This window comes from Geospiza fortis, unplaced genomic scaffold, assembly GCF_000277835.1.
Source record: "Geospiza fortis unplaced genomic scaffold, GeoFor_1.0 scaffold428, whole genome shotgun sequence".
Lineage (NCBI taxonomy): Eukaryota > Metazoa > Chordata > Aves > Passeriformes > Thraupidae > Geospiza > Geospiza fortis.
The window spans coordinates 95,607-117,876 of NW_005054409.1; the positions used below are offsets into that span (position 1 = coordinate 95,607).

Here is a 22,270-nt window from a genome sequence, read left to right on the forward strand (position 1 = left end):
ATGCATTCTTTCTGAAATGACAGCCAATGACAAAAGCATGCAGAATTTTACCTTTTCACTATTCTTGTATTTTTCCCAGCTTTTCAGCATCTTAAGCCATTTTGTAGTTCTTTCAATTTCAAGGTTCTTTTGCTGAAAAGGAATCAGAAATTTTTAGCATCTCCAAAACAAATGCATTTATAAAGTTGTCTATGTTTTTTTTTAAAAAGAACAAGAAAAAGTTTAACAGAGCATCATGAATTTTTTATTCAGTCATCTGAGAACAGCAAATAGTTCATTTCATCAGGTCATTTAAAATATCCAAAAAACCAGCCAACCAAAAAGCAGAAACTCTTATTTTCAGCACTATGGATGAATTGTATTTTATAAGAGGAGGTTAAGTACAAGATTTCTAGAAGTTTCTTTCTTACATATTTGACAAGTTACCAAAAAAAAAAACCAAAAAAATCCAAAACAATAAAACTTCCATTTGTTTTTATACTCAGTTTTCAGGCAAATAATTTCTGCTGCAAGCCACTTAAAAGTTATCTGTCTCTGAAATGATATTCTTTCCCCAGACTTGCCCTAAACATCATCAGCTTCTGTTTGCAAGTGATCACACAAACCATCCCTTCTTAAAAGGCACACAGTAAAAAATGAACAAAAGCAAATGCATGCAAGAGTGACAGTGAAGGAGCAGAACTGGGAAGAAAGCTTTAATTTTTAGATATTAAAAGCTAGAAATCCTTGTCATAATTTTCCTCCTGAAGAATTCAGGCACATTTTCACCTGAATTACCCTGTAACTTAACATCAAGGATATCTACTGAAGATCTATTAGCTTAAATTTTATTACTGACAAGAATATTTCACTAACAAGGTGACAGAATGAGAATCCAAATCAAAACAAACCCCATTTTCTCAAAATAAATAGTTACATTAAATAGTCTAGCAAGTACAGCCCTACCACCTTAGAGAGTGCCCTTCTGTCTATAAAAATATTGCTACAGTTGCCATCAACTTCTCAAATTTGGGAACCAAACAAGCACTTGGAATCAGCTATCTTAGCCCACAGAATTTCAAGGCACTTTGGCACCACACAACCAAAAATCTGTGTTTTGTTATCTCTACTGATAAGACTTTTAGCACTTCGTTTTACAGCTCAGTTTTACATTTTGCAAAGTATCTCTGATTATGCTACAAAGTTAATAGTTAGCTGTGTGTTGTTACATGTTTTAATGAGACTGTTTCCACTCTCTCATAAAGCTTTGGAGCCGAAGATCCAGACTGGAAAGGTGAAAGCAAAAAAATGAATGCGTGTGGCTACTGCTTTCTCCTCAGAGTTGAATATAAAAAAATTATTTAGTTTTAGTGTGAAGGACAGGCCCTCTACCTCCAACTTCAAATCCAGGGATTAATAAAGACAGAAAGGATATTCACATGGTTAGTGATTCAATCAGGTAGCAATGTAAGTTTCATTTTAAAGCTCCACAGGATGCTGAAAAGCTATAAATATTTTCATTAAGTATTTATAAAGTCCATTGCATCCAAAATGTTGGGAGGAATATAAAAGAAAATTGCTACTTATTGTCCCAACAGAATCCTAATTTTACTTCTAGCTTTTACCCATCAGAATTCGTGCATTCTTTCTTGGCTACCAATGCAATACAATGAGCTTCTTTAACTTCCTGAACTTCTTTAATCCAGGAGCCCAAAGCCTTGCATTAGCAGAAGTCTAACTGGATGAAGTTTAGGTCCACCCCAACTATGTATGATAGGTCCACAAAATATCCTGGAAAGAAGTTGGTTTGGATTTTTAAGTTGTTTTTTGTTTGAATTCAAATTCTGTAAGCCTGACACAAGTATAAAAATGTAATGGGGAAAAGAAGTGCCTCTACTCTTTCAACCTTACCTAAGTACTCATGTTGCAACCAACTGCCCACACTCCTGTTCAGGTTCTGGCTGTATTGGGCAAGATCTCAAATTAAATTTCAAATAAAAGCGTTTGCATTTTTTTAAAAAGACATTTCTTAAGACTTTTTAGAGGGCAAGGCTAGAAAAACTATTGTTTCCAAGATTTCACAACACTGTTTCTGATTCTCCTTCACACTTGCAACCCCTTTAAGGAATCAGCATTTTCAACATCTCTTAAAGCAGCTGTTCTTTAGGCATGGTTTTTATTCCTGCAGGAATAACAGGAAGTCAGGAAAGGTCTCTGCCCTCAACAGGTTGTTCATGTAATTGGTAAGAAAAATAAAATCCTATCTGCTTCCACAGTCTTTTTGTTTGTATGTTTGATCTGCTTTCAAGATTTTTGGTCTTTTGAGACAGAAGTTCACTTCAATTGTATGTTTGTTCAAGCTTTTATGTCTTTGTGTCAATTTACCCATTCTCAAGTGATGCTACTGTAGTCAAAATAGCAATTATTTTGGTGTTCAGTTCTTGAAAACTTTTAGCCATTTCTTTTCCTTTCTGAATTATGTTCACTTTTATGTCTAACAGGTACAACACTGAAAACACAGACAGATCTGAGGCAGCTCATTGCAGAGCAGAGGGATGCTGCTACTGCTCTTTCAGACAAGTTACATGTAGTTGTCACCAAAAAAAAGAAAAAAAAATCCATTTATCTGTCTTCTGAGTACATTTTACACTTTGAAGCATTTTTGCCATTGGGAGTAACAGAATCCCTAATTGAAGCAGAGCTGGTTTCTACTCTCCTGTCAGTAAACAATGCACTAGTGAAAGCACAAAAATAATGAAATTGCCAAGCATCCCTCTCGTGTGCAGCACTCCACCTTCCTGGAGAGCACATGTGCCAGGGGCTGAGGCTTAAAGCAAAGCTTCAGCAGAAACCTCCCACAAAACCAGAACTTGCTGAACTGCTCCCCAGAGAACTTATAATCAAGTAAACCAATGACAAAACCTAACTGAAAATTACTTACAAAACATTTCATAGAACTTCAAAATCAGAGTCAGACCCAGACTCCAGATTTCCTGAGGTCAGTTCTCAGTCTCCTTTCCTCCTCCAGAAAATCTTTCCTCCCCTTGTCTTATCTGAGATGTGCTGGATTATTCATGTCAAGGTTAAATAGCTCATAATGTAGGACAATGATTTGATACATTTGAGGCATCAAATGTACAGCAAAGTAATGAAGCACCAAAATGAGTAATTATTACTGTTAATGCAGAGTAAAGGTATTATGACCAAAAATACACACACACACAAATACACACACAGCAATCCCAGCCTAAGGGGTTTTTTGTGTCTGAAGGACAGATTCCAAATTCACAAGGATATCAACCTTTTACATAAGTTCCAAATGATGTGAAAACTTGAGTTAGGAATATTTTTTAAAATTCACAAGGCAAGAGGAAAGCATAAACAGTTCTGCTGAGTGACTTCAAAAGGCATTGTGCAGAAAGCTTTTAATCTTAGCCTACATTAACATAACACAGTAATCCTTATGGATGGTATCTTGAAAATTGCAGATTCTGACAGGAGCCAGATAAAGCTCAGACCAGCAGAGGTCAGGATACCATCAGGAGTGTAACCAGGAGTCTAATGCAGGAGCATCACTGGATGATTATTAAAACACACTAGACTTGCAATTTAACACTGACTGCATAAATAGAGTTTCTTTGCTGATGCTTAGAGAGAGCACAAACAGAATTTGGGACAGAGAACCAAGACAATATTTCCCTCAAATAATTTAAGGCTAACTACAAAGCCACAGTGAATCAGAATTCAAAACACATCTACCAGAGTAGCTGCAAGCTGCCTAATATTTCTGCTCAGAGACTCACCCCCCCTGCTGTGTCCTTCTGATGGAAATGAAATTATACATACACTCAGTGTGTTATTAAATGTAATGAAACATGGCAGGAAAAGGCAGCTATTTCAGGCTGTGTATGCAAAACCACACATGAACCAAGGCAAAACAAAAGAGGTTTACAAGTTCTACTCTTTCACAGTAAGCATCTCTTACTAGCTTCAGTATATAACTGAAGCACAAAATAATTAATTTTCCGAAGCACTGCTGTTCTTAACACTTAAAGAGCTAAGCTGCCTTGAAATAAGTCATTCCAGCCTTTTTCCATGTATTCTAGTGATTTGTGCAGCCAAGAGGGCTAACTTAAACTTACAACTTTAAATACTTGAGTTTTCTGATTTGATTTGGTCTTGGAGGTAACAACAGACCCGAATGACCAAGGGGAAATACCAACAGTAACTAGGCCCAGACAAGCAGAAATTCAGTTCCCCATTGTTTTTCCACATTCCCAACACATCAGTTGTCAAACTACTTCCCCAGAACCCTCCAGCAGCAGAAGGAATTTCAGACCAGGACCCACAGCAGCTGCCAACAGGACCTGCACATCTGAAATACACCCAGCTCAGCAACTCAGCATTACAAGGGAGGTCACACCACATCACACTGTGGTGGCAGCAGGATATTTGTCACCATTTCCCAAAGCAGCAAAGCAGCCCAGGCTCCTCAGGACAGCAGCACACAGCTGGGTGTCAGTGCCACCACCTCACTCACATCATCCATCCCCTGCACAGCTGATGGCAGCTCCTGGCACAGGAGCACAGCTTTCACTCTTTCAGAGCAGAGCTGGGTGTGAGCTCTTAAGTAGCTCCATTTCCTTCACATAATGGGAGAGGAATATTCACTCTCACTGACAGGAGCAAATGTAAAAACAAGTGGGCCTCCAGGGATCTGTGGGTGAGTTAATGTGGCCTCAAGGACACAGCTCACAGGGGACTTAGAATGTGCTTCTCTGGAAATGCAAATCACTAAAATGCTTCATCAACACATTTCACAATGATTTATATTTTTAAAAGCTGTAAATCTGTAGATGTTTACTTACTAGTAAAAGCTGGAGGACAGTGGACTTACCTTTTCTATCACTGCATCATGGACGGGAAGCTCCTCTGGACTGAAAACAAAGATAAAGTCTGCATTAGTCTTGGTTGTTCTTGGCACAAAATCATTTCTGTATAGGTTCTTACAAGTCAGCAGTTACACCAGCAATTTGTAGTAACAAGTGAACAAGAATTTTGAACTGTAAAGAACTAATATTTTAAGTACAGAACTAGGATTTTAAATCAAAGTAGTTGCATAACTTAAGGAAAATATTGCATAGTTTAAGAAAACTTTTTTTTCTTCTATAAAAGCACTCTGTGCTGTACTACTAACCTGAAACCCAAATTATTTTTGTTTTGTTTTCTTTGACCATACTATTGTTAGCTGATTTACCAACCAAAAAAAAAACTTCCTCCTTTACTACTGTGCTCAAGGAAAGGCACTGAGACTTTGCTTGACTTAGGAGAGTTAACTCACAGGTTCTCAAAACTACAAATCTCACTCTAAGTAACAAGCAGGAAGTAGCAGAAAAAAAATAGTTTTTACTAATTTTTTTACTAGGTACCTAATTAATACTAAAAATTAAAGTCTTCTCACTTCTTACCCTAAGCCTAAAAAGGCAGCTTAGGAATTAAAGGCTTGAAGAGCAACCTTTGACCTGATATATCTTCAGACTTTCAATTCCTTTCATTTCATTCTGAGGCCTCTGACTTCTGTTTTTCTTAGCAAAGAAATCTGTGCTTTTCCTCTCAAAAGCAACTTGGCCACCTTGATGCCAAGAGAGCCTGCCTTCCCCTGCAGCTTCTGAAAACAGCAGCTCAATTGTAACAAGAAACTCCCTTCTGCTCTTGAGGTCAGATAAATAACACACCCAACAAAACCATGGTTAAAAGGGACTAAAACACAGGAAACACATGAAATACTTTTGAAAATTCCTACTGAGTCTTAATATTATGAAAAAAAACCTCATACCCACATCATTATAGCTTTCTACAGAGAAGCTATTAACCACCAGTATTTTAGACCTGTATCCACTCTGTGCAAGGGTGACCTTGGTGAAGGCTGCAGTCGGTGTAAGAACACTCTGATGCAAAACACTGGCATTGTAATTCAATCTCATTGCATTTATATGATGCTGTTTCAGATTCAGAAGTTATATTTGAATAAAGAAATACAGAATGAAGAAATACATTTGAACCACTTCATCTAATGGAAAAAACTTGCTCCCATCAACACCTCCACAGACAAGTCTAACAACACACACAAGTCAACACACACACCACACACAAGTCAAATTTTCCAGTCCACAGCTCAGAAACTAACTTTAAAATCAAGACTGTTGCTTTTGAGCAGCACTGCAAAAAGCAGAATTCGTTCATTTAGAAGCACTTAACAAATATCTGAAAGTTTTCTTGCTGAATAACAACATAATCAAAAAAACTCCTGATCAACATCTAACACACTAGAAACAACCTCTAGTCAGTGTTATTTGTAAATGGTAACAAAACTATAGTATTGTGCATGCTCTCACATAACTAAATCAGCTGAAAGCAGGCCCTTTGTATGCCACATATCATCTAGAAATTCTAGAAAGCTTATTTGAAGTGGAACGAAAAAGCAAAGGGGAAGAAAAAATTCAATTTAATACAATCTGCTTGGGGTGGTTGTTGTTTGGTTTGATGCACAAAGACTGCTAGGCCTTCCCACATCACTTGAAATTTCCAATCCTTCGGTGACAGTTGCAGGCCCTGCCTACCCTGCAGAGCCTCCCACAGCAGCCTCATTCTTCCAGCCCTACGAGGTCACACCAGCAGCTGGCTGGGCACACAACAAACTCTTTTTCTTTTTCCTGCAGTGCTGCCTGCAAGGCAAGGATCTGCCAGCTCCACATCCCCACGGACTCACAGCGGCCACAGCAGCTCCTCTGCTGAACTGGTACCACTTGACAGCTTCTCCTCCCACTGGCATGGAAGCTGACCACATGAAAGATTAATCAAATCTTATTTTTCACAAAGGGAGAATGAGTTCTAGTGATTTATTAAGGAATTGCTCTCTGCTAATTTTGTGAGTTATCATCAGTGTACAAAGAAAAGGCTGAACCTCCTGAGTAGGAAAAGGCTGCCCTCATGTCCTGCTCATTATTTGTTTGAGCTGCTACACTGACATTCCACAGCAGCACATTAAGGCAGCCCCCTGTTTTTATTCCCCAAGATGCTGCTGAGCACCTGGCAAACAGCACAGAAGCCAAATGGATTGCCAGGGGCTGCTCAGTAACTCCCTGGACAGGCAGGAGTTCCTGGAGATCTCCCTCTCCATTAACAAAATGGCATCAACTATGCCCCTATCCTCACATACGTAAATATTAAAATCTACCCTGCAAGGACTGAAGGAAAGGCAGTGCAGGCCCCTAAATGTACTTTAAATAAATGTATTTCCATTTAGTGTGTTTTCTATACAGAAACCTTAGAGATTTTCTTTTATTAGGCAGAATCAGACACAAAATCAATTAATGTCTATGAATCTGTTATTTTATTGTACCTTCTCTTTTTCCTTTATAATGATGCATCTTTCCCTTCCTTCCCCAGCCAAGCAATCTAATATTGTTACACCTTAATTATTTCTTTTAAAAATGAATCTTCTCCAACCATTCCCAGTCTGTTTAAACTTGCATTTCTCCATGGTTTTTATCTGCATATTTCACCAAATAGTAAAGGGAAATACTGAACAGCATTAACATAATATAGCTATATCCTGCCCTAAGATGACTTTTTCTTTAATAGCTGAAGTAATATTCATTTAGGGGATCCAGAGAGAACAGAATTGATTAACATAATTAGCTTGGAACTATACAATCCAGGATATCCAAGAGAGGAGTCACAGGGATACTTTTAACAGAAGTCATGAAAATAAGGTCTCATTTAGCAGAAATGAGATCTTTACACTCTGCTGTCCTCACTAAATAAAATCTGAATAGGTAAAGTCAGCTGTTGAATGAGCCAGGAATTAACAATCACTACACCTGGTCTATGAAGACGAGCTCCCAACTGCAGCCACAAGGACCCCAACAGCAGCTCGGGGCTCTGCCTATCACTGCCAAGCAGTTCTGCAGCCACAGCACTAAAAAAAAGAGCTGAAAATCTCCTCTCCAGGTCTGGGAGCTGCAAAACACTGCAAGATCAAATCCCAACTCCAGTGAGGTGCCTGATGGTCACCCTACTACTACAAGGTTCCTCAAAGATGTCTCACTGGAAGAAAGTAAACACTGGATTCCAAGTAAATACTGGATTCCAAGGTCTCAGTGGAACTCAGGATCTCTACCCATGGTCCTCACTGATGCTGATCTGCAGCACCAGCCCAAAGCCACCCTCCCATCTTTCAGTCTGGACTACTTCCACCTTCTGCTGAGGTCTCTAAGGTCAAAGACAAGCCTTCATTTACTAAACCTCATTGAAAGTACCTTTTTTTAATTATGTTGTAAGAGATGAATGGATCTTACATCTTTAAATCCACCACACTGGCTAACATAGGTTTTCATGAATGTTTCAAGAAAACTCTAATAAAAAATGATGTCAAATGCATGATCATCCGTCACTTCAGAACATTAAATATGCAGATCTATGGTTTTGACCATTACAGCATGTGTTGTAATTAGCCTCCTTGAGCAACAGTGGTAGTTGAAATAAATTGAAAAATCTAAGACTTAACAAGCTTACAGTCCCCTACCCACTGCTGCTGTTTAAATCAGTAATCTTTAAAGAGCACTTTGATGTATTCGTTCAATACAAACACAAGGAAAGACTTTCTTATATTACACACTCAACAGATTTATTCTTTTCCTACATTTGTATTTGAATCCCAAGTATGTTCCCTGCTGACTCAAATCACAGCATTTTCCTGTTTCTGGCTTGGCTTAAGTTTAAGAAATGTAAAGCCTCCTCTGTCCTTTGCTGCTTCAGCTGAGGATGGAAGATATTTAGTGCAATAATCAACCCTGGTACACCAGTCACCCCAGAACTCCAAATTCCAGAGGATCAGTTCATTACTTCACAGTTACAAGTTGGACAAGGTCTAACAACAAAATTTTCATTGGGGGAAAAAAAATATTGGGAAAATTGACCACAGTAAGACCAAAAATACGACAAAAATACGACCAAAAATACCTGAAGAACTGTAATGTTCAAAATCTTTTGGTATGTTATTATTTTTATTTCTCAATTTCTATTTCAGAACTGACCAGGGCACTGTGAAGAACTTTGGGGCTTGTTATCATGAAATATTTGTGGGAATAACTGTGATACACACAAGTCATCTAACGAAAAAGTCAATTACATTCAATATTTCTATATTACTGAACCCAATGTAACACAGACATTAAAAAGGTTTCATCTTCACAAAGCCTGCAAAGCAGTACCTATGCAAAAGGTTTTCTCAAACTATTACTCAATTATTTTCTCATGCTCTCCTCTAAGTGCAAGAGCATCACCTTGTAGCACTGCACAGAGTTTCATTTTAAATGAAAAGTATTTCAAAATCATATTTGGTGTCATATTTGCAATATAATTTGGGAGAAGTTTCTTGCAGAACACTGATCTTCGTGGTCTCATTGAGTTAATCATGAAGAAACAAATGCTGTGCATTCAGCTTGTCATTTGTGACACACTTTAAGTGTCTAAATCCATGAGGAAAACATACTTGCTATTATCCAGGAGACATATTTTGAAGGAAGTATTTTTAAAAAAAACTCAAAACAGTCATTTGTATAATTTTGAAACCTTCATGATCAATAAATTTGTGAGGAAAGATCCACAAAAACATCAGTAAGGTATAAAACGCAAAACCAAAAGTGTTGTGAAATGAATTTGTAAGAGTGATCATACACAGGTAAGGCATGAGAAGGGAAGAATTCACTTGACAGGTGTCTGAACACAATGAGCTTCAGTACAAATGGAGTAGTCTTGCTGTACAATATGAAACTCAGATTGCTGAAGTAACAACTTGCACCATTACAGCATCCAGATACATTAGGAAAAAGTAAATCTTCCCCAATAGGTACAGTTTTAAATTGTGTGATTTGTCAGGAGTGAGTTGGAGGAGTCTATGGCTTTACTAGACACAAAAAAATGAGTATATTCACACTGGGAAACCAATTCTACAGCAATAAACACACTAACAAGGTGTTCTATTAGGTCTGGCTCCCCCTCAGTGTCTGATGCATGGCACATAAAGCTGTCAGGGCAATATGGGCTATTATGGATATGTACAACAGGGCTTGGCAACACAATCACCTTCAAGGTAATTTGCAGAGGAATCCTGACTATGAATACTGCTTTAATCTTCCAGCTTTTCAAAGGAAATTAAAGCAAATGTGTTATTTTCAAAATCAATAATATATAGAAAAGATTTCTGGAAATATTAAGGAGAAGGTAGGAAAGCAGTTGTTTTTCACAGAAAATTCTATGGCTCACTTCCCTCTTTCTATCTCACAATGTACTTACAAACTCACAATTTTGATTGAGTCTGTCTCTCAAAATAATTGGAGCTCTGCTACTGTAATCATCCACTTGGAATTTTCACTGAACAACCTCTGCACAGTATGGGGGTAGTGACTACAGCAGATTAAAAAACAGCTTTCAGAAGTTTTGTTAAAATTCATAAGCAAGCCAAAGCAATTAATTAACATATGGGATAAGCCAGTGTGACATTCCACAATATAATTATCAGGAAACATGCTGCAAGAAAGAATTTAATGCTGGCAAAAGGTTGGACCACATGTGATTTTGTGACTAGGTTTTATTTGCAATTATTATTTGTGGATTTTGTGGATGTTGCTGCCAATTTGCACAGCCCAGTGCCATGAACATGTAGCTCCTGTCCAGAAAGTCTCAAGCAATGTGAACTGTAAGAGATTAGACAAAATAAAATTCAAGTTTTATCAAATTCAACTAAATCTCAAAATGGTGACTTTTTAGTAAAGTACTTGGCTGCTTGAAAGAAGATGACTTTGCTGTTAAGTTTTTATTGCCAATATGAAAAATTATCACGAAATTCATAGCAAAAAACATAGAATTGTGTGTTTCACTGACAAATGCTAAAAATATGTGCTGTCCTCTGTTTTTAGTGGAAAGATGTGTTCTATATGAAAACTTGAAAGTTTCCCCAACATGGAATCAGAACACCTTTGAGAAAATTTATAATCTGCTGAAGTGAGCACATCAGCATTTCTAGTCATTTTTGATGTCACTTTAATTGCACATAAATGAACACTGAGGTTAAAAATGTCTTCTCAGAATCAAGTTTTTATAGAAAGATAAAAATTAGCCTAAGCTACCTTAAAATTCCCAAGAGTCTAAAAGGCAAATGAAAGAGAATGCCTTGCTTCTAATTTACATTTGATAAATGTCTAAAACACCTAGGACTTTCTCCTTAAACACATAGCTCCTGTTTTGAAGTACTGCTCAAAGGTTCCTTCCTGTGCAGATCACTTACACCATAAATTAACAGCGATCCATGGTTTGCATGTTGGCAGCTTCATCTGCATTAAAATTCATGTCCCATGCAAAGCACATTTAAACATAAATTACCTAAGATGGTATTGCTCCAGCAATAGCTACTTGCTCACTGCTGAAGTTCAAAGCATTCTGTACCTACACTTGCTTCTTTGAGGAAATAAACTTCAGTGGTCTCAAATTCCATTCTGGTGGGTCCTTCATCGGGTCAAGAGAAGGAGCAACTTTGCACTTCTAAAAACTGTCCCCCTTTTAGCATCCTTTACAAGCTGTGCCAGTGAAACACACTCTGGCCATGCCCTACATTCAGCTACTTTCATCTTCTGGAAATGCTAAATTTAGTAGGAAATAAATGAGGTAATAATGATTATGCTACCTACTTATGTTTTAGAGCTTAAGCAGTAACTCAAAGCCATTGCATATCTCTTTATGAATGTTGTATAAATTAAACCATATTAACATAGTCAATCTTTTTTTTTCAGTTCTGCTACCTAATAGCTCTTTTCATACAAGGAAGTACTTTATGAATTCCTAGTACACACTGGATGATCTTTTACTGAAATCAAGCAGCAGCAGCTGTTGACAAAAAAAACCACATTATTTGTCCTTAGTTGGCAGAATTATCCTGCAGCTCATTTTTGTGTTTACCATCAAATCTGCAGGATTGCATTCACCTCATTTCCTTCTATATCTGCAAGGGATTGCTGAAGTGACAGCCTGGACTAACTCAGCGGAAAGAATGGATTTAAAATTCAAATTTCAACTCTAGTCCTAAGAATACGCTTAGAATAAAGCTAAGCTAAAGAAAGGGGTAACACTGTGACACAGATTTAGGAAAGAAAAAAAGACCATTCTGAATTACAGCAAATAACAACAGAACATTTCCTCCTTCCACAGGATGACCATGCATGAAATGAAAGTGAGAGAAGAACCACACACTAGATCATCACAATAACACAAGGGGAAAGGGAAGACAAAAAAACTAAAGAGAAGAACATCTTAAATACTGTTGCAAAAGAAATTAAATGCACAGTCCAAGTCACAGAAAAATTCATTGGTAACTTCTAGACAAGTAACTTCTAGGCACTTCCTCCTTCTGGTGAAGTCCTACCACTACATACACAGGTGATGTGCAAATATATGCAATTGCAAAGCTCACAGGTGACCACCAGAGAGACGTTCTGGTTCCTCTCCCTTTGCTACATCTGGTTTGGACAATTTTCATGGAACAGCTTTGAATAAACAATCACTATTCCCCATCAGGCTGACAAAGAACACTTGTTAAAACAGCAAGTGTGAGAAAAAGTGAACAACAAAGGCACTGAAGACTTCCTTGTAGGAACCAAAACACCTTCTAAAGCAACACTTCTGACCACACGCTCTTGCAAAAATAAGACCTCACTTTAAGGAAGCAAATACTGCAAACTGCCACAGACAGCTCATGCTTTTGGACACAAGCTCAAATGCATGCATGCAAAAATACAACACAACCACCACCAAGAGTGCAGATAAATTTAGAGAGCTGTGTTCACTTTCATCATGGAAGGAGAGCTGTAAACTCAGTCAGAATGGACAGAACTAAGCAAATTTCACAGCAGCTCCAATGTACTCTTCCACTGTGAAGGATGTTTAAATAAAATTACCTATTTATCCTGAACCAGCCTCACCGCTGCACAACTGCATAGTAAGCAAGGATTCACTTCAACTTATCAGGAATTCCTAACTGATAAATCATGTGTTTTCTGTGTTTTCAAAACAGGTTTTGTCATACAGAAATTCAATTAAAATATTGTAAAAGCAGTTCCCCTTGAAAGCATACAAAGAGAGAAAAAATAAAAAAAGAAAGGATTTGTCTAATGCTAGGAAGATGGACCTAAAAAAAAAGACATTTTGAATCTCAATAACCAACCCAAGAAAACTACCACTTCTCTCCAAAAATAAAGATCATATCCTCAGGATATATTAGGAAAAAAGGAAAGAATGTTAAATAGAGCTAAAATTTGTGGGGGTTTTTTAACAGCAGCTCCTCAATATGATTAGCAATGAATATTCTGCAGCAAAATCAGTCAAGGCAAGTGTATCACATATTAGAAGGCAGAATCCATGGCACATAATACAAGATTCCAATGGAGAGAAGAGAATTCAGCAGAGTTCCCATGGTAAATCTTTATAATGCCTCATGAAAAATTCTAGACAGTCAAAATGAGACATATTTGTATACTTAGGAAAAAGAAGAGAAACAGAACTTTTCTGTAATAAGAGAGATCTGAACTTTTTTTTTAAATAAAGATTTGACTTTGGCAGCTGAAAGAGGCTGAGCTTGGCACACTTCTTCCCAAGGGAGGGAAGAGTTTAGCCACTCTCCTGACAAGAGGGTCTGACCCTGTGTCACAAAGCTGAGAAGAAGAAAATGACAGCAAGTCCCTGCTGAATGACCAGCATAAATAAAACGCAGAAAGACTGACATTTATAATTGCACTGTTAAGAATAAATGTTTAATTGCTATTTCAGCACATTGCCACATCACTTAACATGTTTGGCAATATTTACAGTGCCTAGAAAATTAAGAATTGTGGCTCCATGTCACTGTGAACAGTAACTCTGCAACTCTTCTCCTTGGAATTCTTTCCTTGAACTCTGATGTGCAGATTTCATGGCCTTAAAAGGAAATGGCCTTAAACTGAAGCAGAGAAGATTAGATTAGATATTAGAAAAAAAAATCACTTTTAGGGTGGTCAGGCATTGTAACAGGTTGCTCAGGGAGGTGATGGAGTCACCATCCCTGGAGGGGTTTAAGAGGCTTCTGGATCTGGTGATGTGGTTTAGTGGTTATGGGGTTACAGTGATGGTGCTGGGTTTACTGCTTGTCTCTTCCAACCCTGATTCCAGGACTTTCCTACTAAAACATGGAAATTACAATTATATAAAATCCCTATTTTTTTTTGAATGCCACTTGATTATTACCAAATTACATCAACCATGCTTCTTTCTTTCTATTACCCAAAATCTCAGCATAACTTCTTTTGCTGCCAAGAACCCTCAGAGATCTGTCCTCACAGCTCTTATCTGGAGAGAATTCACTCATGTACCCAGCCAAATCAGCAGGGAGAGCTGTGCAAGAATTATTGCTCTTGGCCATGTGGTTCAACAGGCACACAGGAGAAAACACTAAGGAATGCACACAGAATACTTCAGAGACAAGGACTGTTTTCCAGCAAGGCTACATACAAATTACCAAGAAATAGAATCCAAGAGGGGATAACTGGTTGCTCATCATATTGCTCTCTATCAAAAAGTTCAGGGTAAAATATTAATACTGGAGGGAAAAAAAATCAATAGTTTCATTTGGAGACATTTAATGGAGTATCTCAATCCTTGACTGAGCTCTCAGTTTCTCTGCTCCCCTAACTCATTTTTGGAGCATGCTGTAGGAATGCACTGGAGCTAATAAAAATGCACTATGTTTTCTAAAGAGTGAAGTTTGATGGAAAAGAGCAGGTAGGTCTCATGTCAGCAAAAGAAAGAATGAATTCTGCTATTTGAAAAGTGCCTCTGGCAATGTGATAATCTCCATCATTAGCAAACTATTCTCAAAGCATGTTCTCTGCTTCAACAGGCTCATGGGATAAAGAATAAGGATATGAGTCACATTCTCAGCTGCTGTGAATTAGTACAATTCCAGCAGAATCAGCACCGAGCTACTGTAAGAGTAACACAAGAATCTAACCCAAATTTTGGAGAGAGCCTCATGAATGGGGTGAGGGGCAGACCACATCTGTATTTTCTACCACTAGTACTTCTACTATACCACTCCTTAGTCTCCAGGGGATAAAAACCCACTTGAACAACCTTGCAAAATAAAGCTCCAATCTGCCCAGTCTCACCATGCTGATCCTGGAATACTTACCACCATAACAGCATCTGCCACACTAAATATTTCCCATTTACTGAGCAGGTAGTAAAAGGAAAAACATGTGTAAAGTGAATCACCCAAATCAGACCACAAATTGTGACAATGTAAGTTATTGCTATAAGATAACAAGTATTAATATAAGTTAACACAAACTTTGATAATAACAAGGTCTGCAAAGAACTGATATGGTGCAGGCTGAAGAAATAAAAGTACTCTAATTTTTTGAATGATGTCATGTCTGCTATGATTTTCACAGCTCATCACCAAAAGTTACCAGAACAATTCTGTTGCTGGCATTCATCGGGGAACAATGGGAAGAAAAAACTTTTTGGAAAGTTGCAGTAAGTAAATTGCAGTTTCTTCTGTTATTTCTATTTCATAACTATTAATGTCTGAACACTTAAAACACTTTCTACACTAAAACACTCTCTACTTTCTGAAAATCTTCTTAGCTTTACTATTTCCCACAAGTATTTAGATCAGAATCTGTATTTCCCAATGAGGAGTAGTAAAATTTGGATTTGAGCTGTACCTGCCCCAAATTCCAAAAACGAATATTTTTTTTTATTTTACTTAAAAAAGCAAAACTGTGGTCTTGACCAGTGTTCCTGTAAAAGAAAACAGAACACCTCCTTCTCAGCTGGGTGATATACAGAGAGAGAAATATAAAAGAATCATCAAGAATATAAACACACAAGGATGCTTTAAAAGACCAGATAATATAAATCCTAATTTACAGCTAAAAATAAAAAGTGTGGGACATTTTTATTTTTTAAAAATATTTTTGCTTGATCCCCAAATGATTGAAAGACTGAAATCTGTAGTTCCAACAGGTACCAAAACAAATGAACCTGGCTGATGTTTCTTCTTCAGAGGGATGCTGCGCAATGCTTTACAAATTTCAGAACAAACCCCCTCAGGACCTGGAGTACATTGACCAGGGCTATGTTGGTGATGCTGCTCAGATTTGCCCAAATTTTAGCTTTCTGTGCCATTCTAGGAAGACACTGAGGCCATTTGGCTTATCCTGCTCTGACTTTTGGCCTGGTGTTGAAAGGGCCCAAAGAGGATCAGCTCTTTAAACTGGTGTTGACCTTTACAGTTGCAAAATGCTGTTCTCAGCTTCTCCCCTACTTCAGGATCACGGACAAAGTTTGGGCTGTTTTGCAAACTTCAATCAGCCAATGCTCTTGTGACCATTCAACCTAAGCATTATGTGGGGCAGGGAATCAAGTTATTTTGTCCTTGTACTTGACTGGAGTATTTAATGAATACAAAATAAAATACAAGTACAAAACACAAATAATAAACACAAAAATAAATACAAGGATATATTCATGAATATATATGTGATTTATTAATGGATATATTCAAGGATATATTCATGAATGTATGTGCTTCAAAAACAGTCAGTTAAAGTTTAAATTCTTATTTACTTATAAAAACACTGTCATTTGAATTTCTTGCTTTCTTTTACTGTCTTAAGACCTCCAATAATTTTTAGGTATAAAAATAACTCATAAAATTGTCACTTCTAAATAGACAAATCAATATAGACCTTACATACACTGTCAGTTTAAAGAAATAAAATACCCTTTAAAACATTCCTAGTTGTAGTAGGGAACTTGTTATCACCAAGGAATAAGGTATTTATTTTAGTAGCTTTTTTAACCATTCCAAAGTAGCACCAAATCAACTAAATAATTCCAGGAGGGGGAAGGGGGAATTCCCAGATCCTGAGGCATTGCTGGAATGCCTGCTATGAGCTTCAAGACACTCAGAAACTCCTCCAGGTTTTCTTCTTCCCTGAATTTACTCCCTTATCAATGACTGCTGATAGAAAAAATGCAAATAGAAGTTATCTACAAGGTAAAGAAAAGGGTTGGTGAAGGAACAGCCCACACTGAAAATACTGAGGACATTTAATTTAAAACTTAGCCAGGTTTCAAGATAGGATAGAGAGGAACTGCTTTTTTGGGGGGTGCAGGGTCAACATTCATACAATACTGACCGAAAAGATAGAACATATCTAACAAGGGGGGGGGAAAGGAAAAATGAAAAATTGAGCAAACAAACCCCTGATTTTTTATGAATACCAAACACATTCCGCCTTTTTCATTTCCAAAATCAGCTTAAACAGTTTTTGTTATGACTATCTGTGAAGAGATCTTAGGCATTTCTCCCATTCCTAAAATACTTGATTGCAGAATCATCTATTACAGGCTAAGCCTTCTCTGAGCCCTGTGGGAGTCCCCAGAGAGGGGCTGCTGGGCTTCCATCAGCTGCAGGCTCAGCTCAAAGCCTCCAGCTCCTGCACTTCTAGAAAAAAACCATCCCGTCTTATCAAAACACTGGCACACTGTATATACAGACACTGGTGCTGGACTTCAGAGGGAAAAATGCTCATTTTAAAATTGAATGGCACTTTTCACATCAGCCTGACTGCTCAGCAGTCCTGCACTGTCACGTGGAATCAGCAGCAGGACTTTTACTGGAAAACAAATTGCACTGAATAAGGACCATGCCTGAGGCTTTTCTGGAAAGAGATATTGCTGCCTTTTTTTAAATATTTTTAGGTTTATTGGTAACCACATTGGGCTTGTATAAAATAACTGGTCTGCTCTGTCAATTCTCATGGTCATGACTAAGACAACACAGACATGGGATTCTCTGAAAGAAACATTACAAAAGTTAATAGTTTTGGGTTTTTTAATAGGCTATTCCATGTTATATGAATATTTATTTAATTGATGTATTAATTTAATATACTAGTCCATGTATAACATGTATGTCAAGTGACATGTATACCATGTGTACCATGTATATCTGTATTAATTCATAAGAACAATATTAATTGGAAAGAGAGAAGAGACTCATGGAAGGGGATGTTGAGAACACAGCTGGAGTGGGAGGAACACCATGTCAGGGTGGGGGAAGACCTGTAAGACACAAGGAGCAGGAGGAGAAAATAAGTAAGAAACCAGGAGCAGCAGAAAGAAGTCATAATGTGCAGGAGCTCCTGCAGTGCCTGCCACCTCACCAAAGGAACTGGGGTGATCCAAGGCTGACCCAGGGCAAAAAGCAAGGGAAGTTTGTCCTGGAGGCAGAGGGGAGACAGGTGTTTCCTCCAGGTGCCTGATACAGGGGTATGGCTGGGAGTGTTCCTAGCCAGCATCCAAGTCAGCAGTCAGGATGTCATGTTACCTTATGAGAAATTCTCCAAGTCTGGAGAATGAGTCTGGTTTGCCTGCAACACCCCATGGCTTAAATAAACCACAAGCCACCACTTCCCTATAGCCCTGCAACAACAGTAGCTGGCAAAGGCCAAGTTTTCTCCAATTTAGCTAATAATGAGAGCTTCACTCTTCCTGGTTCCTGCATGCCTCTACTGTACAGTTTATGTTTGCAGCAGAGTAGCTCATAACTGCTACAATTTAGTCAGTGCCACTGAACAAACTCCTCCTAGCTGCATTTTGTTTTGCACACTCTGCTGTTAAGCATCTCAAGAGACAGTCCCCTTGGGCTCCCCACAGGTTATTTCACAGCTTAGCTTTGCTGGAAACCTTCTTCCTACATCCAACTTCCCTCTAAAACTTCCCTTTATTCATTTCAAATAAGTCTCATTATTATAATGCTCTGCTACTTCTCACTGAATACACTTTCTTGTTCCCTAAATTCATTAAGTATTAACTCAGCTATATTTTTTTGTTTTAAATAGCAATATTAATAACCTGTCCGCACCACTTTCTTTTTAATATCCAACATTAACTACAACATTCACACTGATTTGCAGAACTGCAAAATAAAGTACTGCAGCAAACAAATTAAATTGTGTTCTGAAGGCAGCAGCTACTAAAAATTTAGGACAATATTGGGTAAAGATGGACCTAAGTCTTGTAAACAGTAAATACTACATCACTTAGAACCGACCAAAGATGCCAGATACCCCAGCTGAGGGTCTTATAAATAGGTTAAAGTGACATATTTTACTTGGAGGGAAATGTTGTATCTGTTTCTAATCATAATCCAATTTCTCCACTGGTAAATAAAAAGGCACTTTCCCTCTCAGTCCTCTCTGAGGAAAACCTGAGCTCACTTCTACTGGTATGGCAAGAAGACAACAGAACATTAAGTCTTCAGGTCCCTCAAGTCTACAAATTCCCAGTTTAACACACAAATAAGGACACTGGGACACCAGAAGAACTGCAGACCTAGACCAAAATTTCTCTTGAAATGTCTCCAGCCTTTACATTCTCCCATATTCTACCCAGTGGCAAGTTACACATGCAGCCTGAGAGCTTCATTCCCTCAAAATTATCTTTTCTGCCCTATCAGCAATCAGCTGAACTTTGAATGGCCCCTTCACAGAGCCAAGGAAAGCTGCAAACAGGACACAGACAAGGAAAAATAGAAAACCACTGATAGTAATCAAAGCCTATTGTACTTGAGAAAACAAGCCCTAATTTTGCATCAGGTTCCTCACACCCAGCGCCCTCCTGACACAAAAGACACCTCTCTTAGTATTTTAAGATGTCAATATAAACAAGATTACAAATCCCTGTAGACTTCAACAGGGACACTAAGTTTGGTACTGTCCCAGATTTTGTTTTCAGTGTGCATCAGCCTGTCTGCTAATTTACACTGCAAACACCTGAGAGATTGTAGGGAATTTGGCTCTCAGGGATGACAAACTTTTCAGGTTTTTGGTACATCCTGCTGCATTTCAAACTCTCATAGAACAGGAGTTTCTTTCTGTCACAGCAGGCCCACTATGACAGCACATATGACCCAGACCATAGGTTAAAATCTATAGTGCAATATAAATTGTCATTTCAGGGACAAACAGTTGATTTGTTTATCCTAGTTATATTTCTTCTATTAGGAGAAATTTTTCTTCTTGGGAAAATAAAAACATTATTTTCAACACATTGAATTTCTCTCAAGCAATCACAAAGCAGCCTTGAGAGCACTCCCTGGTGAAATCTGTCCTGTAACAAGACATGGATAAGCTACAAATAGGCACAATTAGTGAAGAGATTATCTGCATACACTGTTAACCTTGCAGTCTTTATGTAATTTAAATCTTTCAGCTTTCAGCCCTTGAAGCTGACTATACAGAGAATTAATTCTGTGTTGGTGAGTAAAGATGTTCCTGGAGAAGAGGAACACCTGGGGTAATGACTGAACAGCAGCAGCAAGTGGAGAGGACTTGAGGAACAATCTTCTACACCTAACACATAAAAATGGAAGTATCACAATACAAGTAACAAGAAAAATTGAGGAGTTCACAAGGATACCAAAGTCAGAGGTGAACCCTGCAGTGGCTTCCATTACCTCTGGCCCAGAAATGAAATAACTCTGCCATCCTTTCTCCATTAGGAATGCTACAACTGCAGGCACGTGGTGCTGCAGCTGGGCTTTCCCAACACAAGGACCCCTTTGTGTGAAACACATCTCTCTGAATGTCACACAGCAAATTAACTCACCCCAGTGAAGCACAAGCAGTCTGCAGGTAAAGATGACTTTTAACTGACAGCTTGTAAAAACAGTAATAGTGCAAAAAGGAAAGAAGAAAGGAAAAAAAGTCCCCCAAAAAACAGAACATAAACATCCCCTTTCCCAATACTATGAATTACATACGTATTACTAAGTTTTCCACTATCACTGATTTTTCTGGATTTGAACTGCATTTCATGTATTCAAACAAAAATGCCCAACACCAAGAACCTCAGAGAGTCCCAATATCATCAGAAGTAGCAAATCAGCTTGTGTTCAGTTTCTGCAAGCTGGATATTTACATCTGCCAACCACAAAAACCCTAATACAATGTAATACTCTAATCTTCTATTTGCCAAAAAGGAACAGATTATGTTACAAAGGAGTCACCTGTAGGGGAACTGCATATGGCCTCTGGCATTTTCTGAGTTAAAGTTGATTCAATATTAGGTCCCAAATCAGCAGAGATTTCAGTAAGGTTAAAAAATATATGAAGCCAAAATTTACTAATCTTTTATGGACTGAGATACACTTTTGCTCACATACAACCATTGCATAACCTTAATGTATTAGGATCTTTTTAAAATGAAACATTAAACAAAATTTGTATAAGTTCTTCCAATAACTTCAAGTTTGTTTACATCCAACTAAGTTATTCACAACCAAAATTTATCTGCAATTCATCTTGGAATATGTTTTTTGTAGACTATCAATTTTCATTCCCCAATAAAATATTTTAAAACATTTCACTCTCTATGCAAGATCAAGTTACAGAAATAAAAACCCAGATAGAAACTGAATTGAAAACACAGTGAAAGATTAGCCAGCAGTAACACACAGCAGTTTTCAAAATATCTATTAAAGGCATAATAATACTTTCACCAAATAGGTAATGCAATAAAGAGCCTGAATATTCATAGTAGCAAACTTTTAATCTTATTTTCTTTACAAGCTTGCTACTTACTGTAGAAAGCCAAATCTATCTGTGACTTTGTAAAGATGGTAGTCAGCATCTTCCCACGGTTCAATCTGAGCACCCTCACGTCCCTAAGGGGAAAGGAAAAAACAAAAAGCCAAATTATGTTCTGTGACACAATAAATAAAGACACATAAGGGAGCATTCAACCACTGAAAGCACAACCTTTGGGACACTTTGGGACATGGTGGCAGGAGGCTAGAGGAGGAGGAGGAGAACACCAGTCCTAACCAACCAAGAAGAAAGAGAGCAGAACACCTATCCCAGACCTGTCAAACAGTATTTTCATCATAGGAAATCTCTCTTGGTCACTGCTGTACACAAAATATATTTCAATCAGAGTCATAGTAATCCCACACCTGTTGTTAAACTCCACAATAATCCATCAAGTTCCCCAGAGTGCCCTCCACTCATTTCCCAAGTCCATCTTTCCTGAACAACCACCTGCAAGAGCACATCTTGCAGACAGTCCATGCTGTCTTGCAGCAGCTGTCAAACAATGCAGCACTGAGTTTCCCCTCAATTATGCATTCATG

General features: G+C 37.9%; 1 protein-coding gene across 3 annotated transcripts in view; it reads right to left on the minus strand.

Annotated features, from left to right (window-relative positions):
• The window catches only part of USP6NL (USP6 N-terminal like), a 106,597-nt gene that overhangs the window by 34,642 nt on the left and 49,685 nt on the right, over positions 1-22,270 (minus strand). For all 3 annotated transcript variants that reach the window (XM_014309180.2, XM_031061314.1, XM_031061315.1), the window contains exons 3-5: positions 21,723-21,805; positions 4,877-4,916; positions 52-132 (exon numbers count right to left, since the gene is read on the minus strand). In XM_014309180.2, coding sequence (XP_014164655.1) covers positions 52-132; positions 4,877-4,916; positions 21,723-21,805 — 204 coding nt within the window. The remainder of the gene's footprint in view (positions 1-51; positions 133-4,876; positions 4,917-21,722; positions 21,806-22,270) is intronic.